Source organism: Cryptomeria japonica, chromosome 1, assembly GCF_030272615.1.
Source record: "Cryptomeria japonica chromosome 1, Sugi_1.0, whole genome shotgun sequence".
NCBI lineage: Eukaryota > Viridiplantae > Streptophyta > Pinopsida > Cupressales > Cupressaceae > Cryptomeria > Cryptomeria japonica.
This window is the reverse complement of record NC_081405.1, coordinates 431,556,985-431,571,589: the sequence shown is the minus strand read 5'-3', so window position 1 is coordinate 431,571,589 and position 14,605 is coordinate 431,556,985. Positions and strand designations below refer to the sequence as shown.

Sequence of the window (14,605 nt, the reverse complement as noted above, 5' to 3'; positions counted from 1 at the left end):
CTGCAGATTTCTAAAAAAAAAAGGGGATAAAGTTGGGAGGAAAGAAAGGAAGGGTAGGGAGAAAGAGAACTGTAAATTCTAACTAGGACAGCAGGTTCACTCAAGCAGACAGACACCTCCAGGAAACCAAATTAAGCATCATCAGTCATTCAGACACAATGTTTGCATAAACTTAGTGCAATCTTCAAAGGAGAAACTAGATTTTCATATTACCAAATACAATATTAGAACTTCTACATTCATGATATGTATATATTCGATAATCGAACTGAATCATAAAATAGCCCAGATTAACCATGCAGAAAGGAAAAAAAAAGCAATCAGCTATCCTCTAATGGTATGGACTGTGAAGGTTCTATCAGATGCTTGGTAAGAACTGCTGTGCAAAATGAATAGACATAATTAAAAGCTTTCTAATTTAAATGAAGAAGGAGACCATGCACTCACAAGGAAACTTGAAGGTAATTTTAATCCATTGTATTAATTCCTGCAAAATTCCTTCAGAGCTTTCGCAACGATTCAAGAACTTCCTCCTAAATGAGGGAAAACCAGTCCCCTTAAATAGGTTTCCAAAAATGGATGAATGGCCAAGATCTAATCTAGACAAGTGGCCCAGATTCATCCTTACAAAAGGAGGACCCACACCCATAAATGGGGTAAATATCTACAACTACCCCAAAGGGAGCAATAACTACCAAAAAGGATAATTACAACTTTTGAAATAATCCAAAAAAGGAGGTGTACAAAAACTTTTACAATATGTTGACCAGAAGTCAACTGTCACCTTTTTGGGACAAAAGTGCACCTTTTAAGACTTGGAGGGAAAAAAGACACTTTTGAGAAACTACTTTCTCTATTGTGGTTTCACATTCTTTCTGTAGAAATTGGTCTTCGCCGTGCAGGTATTCTCGCCATAAATCACGACCTGCTGCTCGTTCCTTGCGGACATATTCCTGAAACTTGATGCATAATTGGAAGAGGGGACTAAAAGGTGGCATGGGAGGGTGGCGAATTTTGTACTGCATGCCTTCGAGATACTGGTCTACGTGCCTTAAACCGTCCTTCCAGCTGGAGCGATTACGCTCGAAGCACAATATGTCTGAATGGAACTGACCAGCAAAACTCAAGTCTTCAATGGAATAAGAAACCTTATCTGCTCCCAACCTTTCCTCCCAATCCGGCCGGATTACACTGTCGGATAGGTCATTTATCCATCCCGAAACCATTGATCGGAGGATGGTCTTGCCTAGTTCTTGCATGTTCCCCAGAATTGTCTCACATGCGTCATTTTCTTTGTCAATAATTTCTTGGGCGTCGTTCTTCATGGTGACGGTCCAGTACCATTCCTTGAGAACACTGATGCCATGGGGATCTAGGATGTCAGGCAGTGTGGGAATCTGTGTATGTGTCCAAAAAAGAGCTCTTAGGAGGGGAAGGGTAGAGGCCGCTACTTCATACATGTGAAGGGATTCCCTCTTTACTTCCAACAACCTGACCAGAGTGAGCTCTTGATGGAGAGCCATTTCCTTTACTTCTTTGAGGATCTGTTCTCCCTTCTTCTTGATGTCCTGCACCCATTCCTTGACAGCCTTTGCGGTATCCCGAATTCCTTCAAATTCAGTTGTGGTCCTTTGCGCCAATGCCATTGGGGGAATATGGGATTCAGAGGGGTTGTGTAATGGCCGCAGGAGCTTATCGATGTATCCCTCGGCCTGTTCAGCACGGGCCCGATACATATCCTTTTCGGCAGTGATTAATTAGATATTCTCTATCTCTTTTCCCTTTCCTTTTCCCCTTTTTTTATCAAGAAGAAACCATACAGTCAAGCTGAGATAGTATCTACCCAAGTGAAATCAAATGATATAGGACTGTTAAACTTTAGGTAACTTGCTCGAATCCGTCCGTCTAACCTTAAGTCCCCTTTGTGTTTCCAGCAAAACACATCAAACCGCTAATCTATCCTGCAGTTAAGCCCTGACAACCGAAACATTGAGGTAATCCCCATTCATCAATTAAAAAACAGCACTAGGGATTTCCTTATTTCAAGAGAGGATAGGATTATTAGTGTTTTATTCTGCGTTGGCCGGATGGAGTCGTAGTGATGCGATTTTAGACACGTCAACACGACTAACCAGCAACTTGATTCTTTTGCTCGAAGATGATGCACCTTCCTTGTTATCTATCTAGATTTCAAACTTATGTCCGAGAGGTCCTATAGAATCATCTTCTTTTCCAACCTTGATCTTAATGAGTCTAAAATCGTTATTTTTGAGCCAAGTGTTAATGTTAGCTAAGCTAAGCTGAAATCTGTCAAGAATGGAAGTACCCTCCTTATGTGACCAATGAATTGATGGAAGTGGCGCTTCATGAACTCTCTTTTCAACATACTCTAAATTGAGTACATTTCTATCATCAATCATTCTTTGCGGAATGTCCACCAGGTTCAGATCAACAATCTACTCGAGAGTGAGCTTGCAATAATCCATCTTACGGACTTCTTTCTCTGTACGAAGATCCACCCAAATATCCTCTGTGCGATGCACATTTATGAAGGACTTTTTGAGTTTTATCTCCTGCATTTCGGTCTCCATGGATTTGGCTTTGGTGGATGTAATGAGGGAGTACTGGCCAATCTTCAATGGGTTAGTTGTAGAAATCCCCATCCCAACCTTATGCCTGACAGATTGATGTGCATGAACAACCACGATCTATCTTCCCAACTCCATAAGAATAATCTTATTAGTTGGGAATCTAGGAAGCATGTACGGCTGCCCGCTGTAACATCCAACTCTCATGTAAGTGAAAGTCGGGAATTGAAGGAAGAAGCAAGCATATTCATTCGCTCTTTCCCATGGCTCATCTGACACTCTTCTATTCTTTAGGGTCTTGTCAAACTGACATATAAAATAACCAAAGAATGCATCCTGAACCCTCTTGTAATGTAATCTACTGGGTTTCAAATGCAGCTGGTCATAGTAATCCCATGCGGGTATAAGCGAGCGATCACCCTTGGTAGAAATACTAGGGAAGTGTCTAAGTGATGTTGCTAGATACACTAGGTATGAGTTCATGTAGAACATCATGGTGGTAGGGACTGTTCCAAGTTGTTCACACAAAGCATCACTGATGATTTTCACCCCATGAGATGTGATGAGACTCCCTTATAAACATGATAAATTGATACATCCAGGGTTCAAAAACATTAGAATGCTCTAGACCCAACATCCTACTGAGGAGAGTAATAATGTCTCCAATTTCCCATTTTGAAGTCGCAACGGTATAACTTAGCCCACCTTGTGAAAGCGGCTTGTGGCTCATGGATCCACCTGTTAATGTGGCGTTTGCAATCCTTTTCCCTTGAAACAAAATATCTATCTGCACTATCTTTGGAAATTTCCATATACACAGGTGCTGGTGGTATTCTGAAAACTTTCTCAATAATGTCTGCATCAAGATGTATAATCGCCTCCCCATCATCATTTCTGATAGTTCTTGTCTCTTTATCAAAATGATGAGCACAAGCAAGAACAAACTCAGGTTCTAGGGCAACCACCGAAAAGAAGAAGCATGGTGAATGTGGCTGTCCAATAGGCGCTGCATATTACTATCCTTTGGATCCACCACCCTTTTAACAAACTCTGACATGTCAACATGCCCTATTTCCGTATCCTTAATATGCTCCATGGAAGAGGAAACTTGAGAAGGAGAGATCTCATTCTGGTACTTGTCATATTTGTATTTCATCTTCTTTGGAGTAGAAGATGATGATAGATCAAACATTGAACAAGAACTTGGCACGCTGCGATGAAGATCTAGAAGTATCAAAGAAACATCAAGGTCAGCGAAATGAAACATATTTTTTCTTTTCAATGGGAAAAACTCTATCCCTCTTTGAGAGGAAAATGGTGAATACATAGGAACACTTGGAAATTGGCTTTTGGTCAATTTTGGATCTTGGGAGATATGTTACAAGTATGAAAGTGGGGTGGGACATATTCACAATCGGGTTTGTAAAACTTGAATGCAAGCATACTTGTAATAAGAAAAATGGAAGAATGTGTGAAAAATGGAATTTTGACATGGAAAAGATAATGGGAATGGAATGTGTGTACAAGGATGATGAATGCAAATGAAAAAGGAAAGAATTTTGGAAGATCATCTTCAAAAGAATGGGAAAAACCTTGTAATCAGGTTTTTAAAACCCGAAATTGGAAGGACAAGCTTTTTAATAACTTTGAAACTTGAACTTTTGGCAAAAGATGATTAAGTCTTTTCAACCAAAGGGGAAAACCTCACTTTTTCATCTTACTTGCAATCAAGTTTAAAAAAAACCGAAATGCAAGTAAAGAGGGAAAAAAGAAAGGGGAAAGACAATGCAATTCTCAAATTACATTCAAGACTTGGATAGAAAGGGGAAAATCTTTCTCAAACCTGAACAAAATCAAAAACAAAACATACATCTAGAAAGATCAAACAAGGAAAGAAAGCAAAAAAGAAAGAAAATGAAAGCAAAATAGAAAATAAACCTTACCTTGCTTAATCAATATGCCTTGCAAAGAGATGAAACAATCCTTGAATGGAAGAACCGCCTCCTTAAATAGACAACAAACTAAGCTCCAAAACCCCAGCCATGTTTTTGCAAACTCAGATTTGAAGCATAAACAGTAAAAACGGCTACCAAAATGGAGGAAGAATAGGTCAAACGCCTTGCAAAGCCCACATATGATAGATAGAAACCAAAATGACTAGGCAAAGGGAAGTTTCGTGGCAAGAATGGTGGAAAAACGTGGCTCTCAAAGCCATGACTTTTGTTGGTAAAAAATGCATTCCAAAAACAGCATTGTGTTTCAAAACGTAGCTAGGAATGCATAAAAATCGATCTCTACTTGCCACGTTTCCCTAGCTTCAAGGATTCTCCACCAAAATCGGACTAGATGTCTTTGCAAAATTGAACTCTAGGAAGGAGAATGCTGGTCGGGTTCTTGGTGGGAAGCAACAAGTTTAAAATGCCTTCAAAGACATGTAATCAGGTTTTAGAAACTGTTTTATAAGTTTAAATTTACTTCACTTTCATTTGTTAGGTAAATCGGGTTTGAAAGTGCAAAACACAAGTCACAAATACTTGTAATAGGGAAATAAAATCCCCCTTACAAGTTTAAATGACTTAAAACTAAAAATGACTTGTAATAGGGAAATAAAATCCCTACTACAAGTGAAAAACAACTTAAAGACCAAAAACATGTAATAGGGAAATAAAATCCCTATCACATCTAAAATCACTTAAGTAGGAATTTTTATAAGAAATTACAAGTTCTTATAGCTTACAATTTTAAATTCACTTGCAATATGTCCAAAAAGTTCCTACAATGACTTAAAGGACATAAAACAACAAGGGGAAAATAAAAAGTAAGTTACAAGTTTTAAAATTACATAAACTGCACTTGTAATTGACTTCAAATTTCCCTACAACACTAAAACAAGAGAAAAATAAAACTTGCAATCCAAGGAAAATTTCCCACCTGCAGTTAGGAAGGAAAAACCCGAAATTGAAGGAAAAACATAGCAAACGAACTTAGAATGCGATGAAATTTGAAACGTGGATCGAGGATGGATTGAGGATTAAGCTAGTCCAAGGGCGAATAATTTTTTACCTCGGGAAGCGTGTCTTGAGTAAAATTTTCATTTTTAAACAAATTTTTTAAAGGGTTTGTCTATTTTTGTGAATACAAAAATACGGACAACACATGGTTCCTTCGGTATAAAATTGAGCCTTGGAGCATAAAACGTTTACTTTTCATTCTCCATGCTCTTTTTGTACTACATTCAAATGAGGACACCTTTCAATGAAGAAATAGCACACAATGTCGTTGTACCACTCATCATGAGATACGTCTTGGAGTTCAGTAATTTGCTGAACCAATCTAGGCCCCTCAATTGCTATTGTTTGTGTCAGTAGTTGTCCACAAACTAGTTTTATTGGTTGAATTTCTATATCATACTTTTGGATAGTGGCGACCCACTTCCTCTTCTTTCACCTAGCATGCTCTACATTAAGAGTGTTTTTATTGTGGCATCTGGAACCATTGTTGAAAACTCGGACTCGACAATGACTCGGCTGGCCCAAAAATTTAAAAAACTTGAGATTTCCCAAAAAACTTGGCAAAAAACGGCAAAGTTATTGAACATTTGAAAATATATAATTTCTTAAAATATTTTAAAAAACATTCATATACACCGAATTGAACGTAAATAGAATTTAAAACTACAAATTGACTGTAAATAATTTATAGCATTATTTACATTTAATAAATAATTTCTAATTATTATTTACATTTCATAAAAAATTATAGTATTATTTTACATTTAATAAATAATTTATAACATTATTTACATTTAATAAATATTTGATGGGATTACTTACATTTAATAGATTATTTATAACATTATTTACATTTAATCATTTATAGTTTTAAATCAATGTCATATTTTTGGAACATTATTTACATTAATAATATATTGTTTTGTGGTCACCACATTTCAAAACAGTATGCGTTATTTTTGTGCCTATGAAGTACTTGGTAATTGCTATTATGATTTTTACCGTAAAATATCTGATTCGAGAGACGTAAGATTAAGCACAATATGATTTTACCATACAAAATAAAAATCGATTCGATTTGCGCCCTAATTGCGTCGTCCTTCCTATGCTATTCCTCTGTTAATCACGTCTTTATCTTCCCTCTATCATGGCCAGAAACTTGTAAATATGTCTTGCATTTTTTAGGCTTAACTTTTCTGCCAAGTTTTCACAGTTTTCATGCTATTTTCTTGCAATTTTTAAGGGTTTTATTTGCCGTGGGTGAGGTAAAAAATCGTTGCTGAGTATTTAGGCGAGTACCTCACACTAGATTAGGGCTTGCGAGTACTCGCGAGTCGTGAGTTTTATGTGATATTTTTCATCTATGTTTGGAACTATGGCATGAACTTTACTTCTCAAGTTAATGGTGCTTGGAATTTTTGATAGCTTTCACCAATGCGTATCCTTGTTTTTCAACATTTGGATATCTCAATTCCGCATCTTTGAGTGTTGCACTCATAAATGCAATGGGATGTTCATCTTTCTCCTCCGTCTTTGAGTGAGTATAGCTGCACAATTATGATATGAGGCAAATGAGTATAAGTAAAATGGCCTTGTATAGTCTAGATTGACAAGAATAGGAGCATCGACAATTGCTTTTTTGATTTCTTCAAAGGCTCTCTTTGCTGGTGGGGTCCATTCCATTTTTGCATCTTTCTTCAACATGTCATTGAAAGGTCTAAATATCTCGGCAAATCTAGTTATGAACTTTCTCACGAAATTGATCTTCCCAAAGGACTTCAATTCTTTCTTACTTGTAGGCAGGTTTATCTTTGAAATTGCTTCTACACAATTGGGATCAATCAAAATTCCCTTCTTTGAAATCACATGTCCTAACAACTTTCTCTCTGTGACCCAAATATACAGTTCTTTCAATTGGGAGAGCCCTATATCTTCTGCATCTCTGAAATTTTTTCCTTAAATCGTCTACATGATCTTCTCTTTTCTTGGAAAATACTTTGAGATCATCCATATAAATAATGATGGACTTTCCCACTAAGTCCTAAAAAGCAATGTCCATTGTCCTTTGAAAGGTTGCACAGTGTCGATCAAACCAAATGGCTTTCTTGGATATGCAAATGTACCCCATTTCTTCGTAAAAGCAATCTTGAGTTTGTCCTCTTGTTCAACTATCACTTGATTGTATCTTGAATAACCATCCAAAAAGGACATCATTTGAGATCCATTCACGACTTGCAAGACATCGTCTAATGATGGCAAAGGATAATTGTCCTTTTTTGAAGCTAGATTAAGGTTCCATAAATCAACTCATAATCTTATTTATCCATTCTTGTTTCGAACTAGGACTAAATTGGTGACCCATGTTGAGTGTCACACTGGAAAGATAATTCCTATTGACAATAATTTTGTCACTTCTTGATAAATAAGTGGTGCCAATAGTGCATTGACTAGACTCTGGCGTTGTCGAAAGGGTTTGCTTCTAGGCTTGAGAGGAATTGTGTGCGTGATGATGCAGGTAGCATATGTCTTCAAATCTTCATAGCTCCATGCAAACACCTTAGGAAATTCTCTTATGCTCTTAAGTATGCCCTCTCTTCAGCGTACAAACTTTCCCTTTGAAAACATTTTTCATTTCATTTTCTGTTCTTAGATTCACTATTTCACACTTGGTCCCTTCAATTCTCAAATATTAAGGGCATTCCACCTATCAGGATCTAAAATTATTTCCAACTGGATCATACCCCTAGGGATAGTGTTGGTTTTCAAGTTTATATTCCCCTCTGGATCAAACTCAACTTCCTCCGTTTCTTCTTCATCAATTATTTGAGCTGCAAATATATTTGGATTCGTTAAAAAGTCTAGTATATACTTATCAATTTCAAGCACTTGGAAACTGGTAATGTTATCAGGAATTGAAGGCACTAGAGTAAGTTCAACTATAAATTTCTTCAATCCTTCCATGGCGAGGGGTTCCAAGGAACTTACAACTTGAGCTTATGAGTTTTCTACTTGGTTGCTTGATCAATATGTGAGCTTAATGTTGAAGGCATCGAAACTTTCTATGAGATCCCACACTGGTTGCAACATCAGCTCAATCTTTTGTCATAACTAACATATTTGTTTCTTACTTGTCTTATAACTATCTCAAAATCTCCAAAATCATGTAGAATTTTACCTCCTTTTCTAATAGCAAGCAATAAGCCGTGAATGAGTGATTCATATTTAGTCACATTGTTTGTACATGGAAATTGTAATCTGTGTGCTGCCAAATAAGCTTCTCTGGATGCACTAATCAATTAAAAACTAGTCCTAGCTCCCTTCTTGGATTTAGACCCATCAAACCTAATGTCCACACCTGGTTACTTTCTTGAGTCCTTTGAAGTTGATCTTGATTGTTATTAACTTCTTTACGCACTTGTTCTGGAATTTAGTCTTGCTTTGACTCAACTTCATTACTTTCCACTATCTCTACTTTTGGTAAGCCTTCATTAGAATCACATTTACCGCTTTCAGGCACTTTAAAATTCTCAAATATCAATGCTTTAGGAATTCTTTTTTGGACCTGGTCTAGAGTGGTCTTACACATTGCGCAAGAGAGTTCGAAATGAGAAGCATTATGTATTCTGCACCAGTTGGGTAACAACAAATCTTGGACACATGCACAGTTTCCCAATTCAATCCCTTGCTTTACACTTTTGAGAACAAAAGTCCTTAAACTTTCAAACATACTTTCACTTTCTTTGAATGATGAATCCTGATCACTTTCAACAAGTAATTTAGTAGAATTTGGAATTTCTTGCAAATCCTCTTCCATCTTTGAACCATGCAACATTAAAACTTCTTCTACTTTTGGCCTATAGAGACCAAGGTTTGTTTCCAGAAACAAAATTTCATTGTATTCACCATATTCCGTTATCATGAGCTTCAATCTTGGCATACTTTCTATCCTTATCTGATTAGAAATTCCTCTCCAAGGAAACCACATTTGTGAAAAATTGGTAGCTACATACCCATTGAATCTCCTAGACCAATCTCTACCTAGAAGCATGCCATATCTGTCAAGAATATCCACTACTGAAATTTCAATGAATTGCTGCACTCTTGGATCAGATGCCAACTGCATGTGTATGTTGTTCAATTCTCCTACCACTAGGACTTCGGTCTTGTCTAATTGTCTAATAGGTGTTAACCTAATAAAAGTGAATGGAAGTTTGTATCCCAGTAGCTGGGGACCCATTCTATCCTCATTTAGCAAAGTATAAAAATATATTTTATTAGGAAATCTATATGTATAATAGTATTTTAATTTTTAATTCAATAATACCCATATTTTTTAAAGATATATACATAGATACATGGGCTGATAGGCAGGAAAATCGCTCAATCTATATTGATTATAGTTTGGTATTTTTTATTTGTTATGCATCCTCGGTTAAAGTTTAGTAATGGAAAGGTTTCTAATAAGGTTTGATGTCTAAAAAATGATTCTAAAACTATGACCCTATATAACATAGTAGGCTATTTTAAAAATATTCATCTTTGATGGGATGCTCTTTGTAATTTGTACTTTTTCAATCATTGCCTTTTGCTGTTTATTGTCATTGGTCAAATATGAGCATGTGTTGGCACTAAAATTCTATACTTTTTTTTCTTTTCTTATTTAATAAATTTATTGCATTATTTCTATGGATGCAGGCATGCATTTGCAACTATGTCCTTTATTGCTGAAACTTTTATCTTCCTCTATGTGGGCATGGATGCATTGGATATTGATAAATGGAAAATGGTGGAAGGAAGGTAAGGCTCAATTATTTGCAAAAGCTTAAGAGCTTATTCACGGTCATTATCACTCATTGAGTAGATTGTATGCATACATCCATAATTGTAGATGTTTGAATTTCTTACTCTTCCTTGAATGAGAAAGGCTTTTTAGATTATTTGATTATATTAGATATGAAGATTGTTGAAAACAAAGCATGTTTAAGCTTTTCAAAATGGCATTCCTATGAACTTTAGCCAGAAATTTTTTGGAGACTTCCTGCAATGTGGACAATGGAAAATAATATTTGTGTTTGTCTAGGTTATGAGTGAAAAGCAAACAAATGAATGATGAATTGACACAAAATCTCATTTGACTGTAAGGTGTTATTAGACGAAAACCAAGGGATTCCCACATACTTATACAACCTAGTTGTCCCCAAAAATTATAGACCATATAAGATATCCCTACAAGGTTACATGTATACAAAAATGAGTTTTTGATTAAGGAAAAAAGGGTTTTTACAAGGACCCGAAACCACGGAGTTTACAAACAAGATAAAATATTCAAATAAAGTCCACTAAGACAGGACAGCTGCTAAACAGACACAAAAGGACAGCAACAATGAGACAAAATTCAGCAAAAGACTAGCAACAGACAAACAAAGCTAGCCTAAGGACTTTAATGTTTCAGCAATCTCGGCTTCTAGGTTATTCATCTCTTGAGCCACCTTCTTCAACTCATGGATGTCCTGAGGTGCAGAATCCAATTTTCTTTTCAGGTTGGCTCTAGTCCTCTTAGAAGGGCCAAAATCCTCTTTCTGGCTTTTGTCTTTGTCAGCTTCCAAGTCATCAATCAGGGCCCCCTGTTGAGTATTTTCCAACTTATCCACCAAGGTGTTCATTGTAGTAGCAGAATTCTTTACAATTTTGTGGCTTTGCTTCATGATGGAATTCATGGTAACCTGGATTTTGCCAATTGCCTCTTACAGATTTATCCTTTTCTCATTTTCCTTCTTTGTTTTATCCATATGCTCGATAGTTTTTTGAAGGCATTCGACCATCGACATCTTCTCTTCTTCAGTCCATGAAACCCCATCAACCTGTTGAGACACCCCTTTAGCTTCCATTTCATCCAGCTTACTAGTAACAACTCTATTCTTTATACTGAGGTCCTTAATTTCATGAAAAACCCACTTAATAATTCTGAAATAGTCAACCACCCCGTTTTTAGCTACTGCCATAATATCATCAGGAAATTCCCTGTCAGACTTGAAGTAGTGGTCTTCAGGTCTGAGATCACCAAGGAATCTGGGCCTATTTTCTCTGTTGGTTTGAGGGTGAGAGGAATGGGAGCCATTAGAGGAATCTAGGGCAACGAAAGAGTCCTCTAGGGAATCCTTAGAGTAGGAAACCAACTTTTTCTTGGGAAGGGCTTTCTCCTTGATATTAGCTTTTTGAGATGAGCCAGTGAGGGTTTTCACAAAGGAGACTTTTTTGTTAGAGGGCTTGGTCTGTAAGGATTTCTTCGACTCAAACTTAGGGGGGGAGTCTCTTCCTCTTCCCAATCGGTATCCCATTCGCCTTCGTCCTCAGATAGGCTAATATTAGTATTATAACCTTTCGAGGCCGAAGGCGAAATGGGGTTAGATGGGGCCGACATATTAACAAAATGGTCATGGATTAACAGAATAAGGTTCGCATGCAGGATAGGGTATTTCCTAGGGCTTTTACGGTGTTTCTTACTATGTTTTAGAGAGCAAAACAGGTAGTAAGGAAAATAAATCCTTACCTTGTGTCGAAAATGGTTGAGGACGGCAAAGTGGTAGCCGTAGACTCTGGTAAATCTGTCGTCTATTGTGATATATTCCATGATAACTCTGATCACCTCCCTCCAAAGCGTCTTAATCTTCATAGCATCAAAATAACTGTTAGAGATTTTGACCAGCACCTCCCTTTCCTCATCAATTTTGGGGAAATTGATGACCGCTTCATCTGAGAACTTTCTGTCACGAAAGAACTTCATCCCCTCTGTGGAGAGCCCAATGATTTCCCCAATGAGATTCTCATCAATTTTAACCTTTCTTCCAGAGAGGACAATCCCATCCTCCTTCTAGTTCTTGGCGAAATGCTCTATATTTTTAGGGTTAGCACCATGGAGCTTTCCGAGAAAAGGACTCAATCCCCCCTCTCGATATGCCTCCAGATATTCATATTTTTCTTGTGCTTCTCACAACTGTTCGGCTCAACCCTCTTCCTGCTGCCCCCCATTTTTTCACAAGCAAATCTTCTGTTGATTGCAGAGCAAGGAAGCTCAACAAAGAGCTAGCAACGAGACCAAAGCACCCACAATACATGCCAGCCCTCGTCACCCGTAGAGATAATTAAGTCACTGCCACCATATCGAATGATAACACTGTACCAATATCTACTCTGCTTGATCATTATTAAAAATGGTAGATTTCCCATGAATTATATCATAATCAATTAAGGTTTTGACGTTAGCACCCAATTCAGTATAAGCCTGCCACATCCGTCGACCCATATGCTTAACCCTTTCATTGGCAAAATAGTCGGCCACCTTATTAGCTTCCCTAAAGGAATGAGAAATTCTAACCTTCTCAAAGTTGGATAAGATAGATTTAGCTTCCATCCAACTTTTAATAGTCCATGAGGGGGGTATTTGCTAAGAAGGCACTCAATAATGTTTTTTGAATCACCTTGAATCCAGATATTTTTGAAATTCATTTTATTTGCAAGATCAATTTCCTGGAAAGCTCCTATGGCTTCAGGTATGTGATTAGACTGTGAGCCCAAGGAGAGTGCCACAACCGAAATGAAGTTGCCATTATGATCTCTTAACACTCCCCCATTCCTAGTCAGCCCTGGATTACCCTTGGCTGCCCCATCAAAATTAGCTTTTATCCAACCCCTTGGGGGATGAATCCAACAAACACCTTCACGATACTTTTTCATAGGTTTAGAAGCCTTAGAGACATCACCTTTGAAATGCCACTCTTTTGCCACCTTAAGGTCATAGCCAGTACAAACCACAGCCTCCATATTATCCTCATTACATGGGATGCAATTTATGTTTTCCACAATTAGCCTGTATATTCTCTCGAACACAATATTCTCCGGAGCCTCCTTGTCCCTAAAGATTCTATTGTTGCGCTCCTTTCATACACCCTAGGCAATGTGGGGAAAAATAAAAGACCATAATCTGCGAATAGTGGGATTCGGAGAGGGTGTATTCCACTGGATGAAGAGGTCCTCTATGGTTTCATAGAGACATAACTCTTCCCCAAATAATAGTCACGTACTGATAGTGGAGGAAAAGATGATTCATCATTTTCGCCTCTTCCTTACATAGGTAGCATCGATTGGGAATCTGAAAGCCACGTTTGCAGAGATTATCAACCGTGAGCACTTTGTTCTGAAGAAGAATCCAGAAGAAAATATTAACCTTAGGTATAAGGTGTTTAAGCCATGCTTTACCCTGAAGGGGAGGGGGTGATGAAGAATAGGACATTAGCGAGACAGCCCAAGAGACTGAGAAGTTGCTAGACGGGTTAGGATTCCAAACTAACAGATCATTCTGTTGATGCGATCCCATATGAACAGCCGACAAGGACGATTGAATCAGTGCAAGATCCATGTTGATCTAGCAAAGATCCACCCATCCACCATTCCTCCAATTGTCCTTAACATTAGTACCATATAGAACCTTGCAAGTTTCAACCCCCACACATTGAAGCTTTCATAGGAAATTAAGGGCTCCTTCATTATCCATCTATCTTCCCAAAACCTTGCTTGATTCTCTTTTCTTATGCTTCAGCCGATTCCCATTTCAATAATTTTCCTTCCTCTAATTATATCATTCTAGAGAGTCGATCCCCAAGGCAAAATAGCAGATTCAAGAAAGGTCTTAAGAGATCCAGAATTGGCCAAATATTTGCTCCTTAAAATACTGTTCCAGTCACCATTAGAGGAAAAGGTTCGCCTGATTTGCTTAGCTAGGAGAGCCCTATTCATAGTTTTAATATGCCTAAGACCCAGACCTCGCACATTTTTTGGTCTACAAACAACCTCCCAACTAATAAGCGAAATTATTTTTCTTTCTTCCACACCAGACCAAAGAAAGTTATTTTGAATTTTTTCAACGGTCTTAGCAAATTTAGAGGGGATTTTGAAAAGACTTAAAGCATAGATAGGAAGATTCTGAAGAGTAGCTTTAAGAAGTTGAAT

The 14,605-nt window shown here is 37.5% G+C and overlaps 1 protein-coding gene across 2 annotated transcripts in view; it reads left to right on the top strand.

Moving 5' to 3' along the window:
* Positions 1-14,605, top strand: part of LOC131064997 (sodium/hydrogen exchanger 1) — a 279,796-nt gene that overhangs the window by 169,100 nt on the left and 96,091 nt on the right. For both annotated transcript variants that reach the window (XM_057999375.1, XM_057999366.2), the window contains exon 10: positions 10,295-10,396. In XM_057999375.1, coding sequence (XP_057855358.1) covers positions 10,295-10,396 — 102 coding nt within the window. The remainder of the gene's footprint in view (positions 1-10,294; positions 10,397-14,605) is intronic.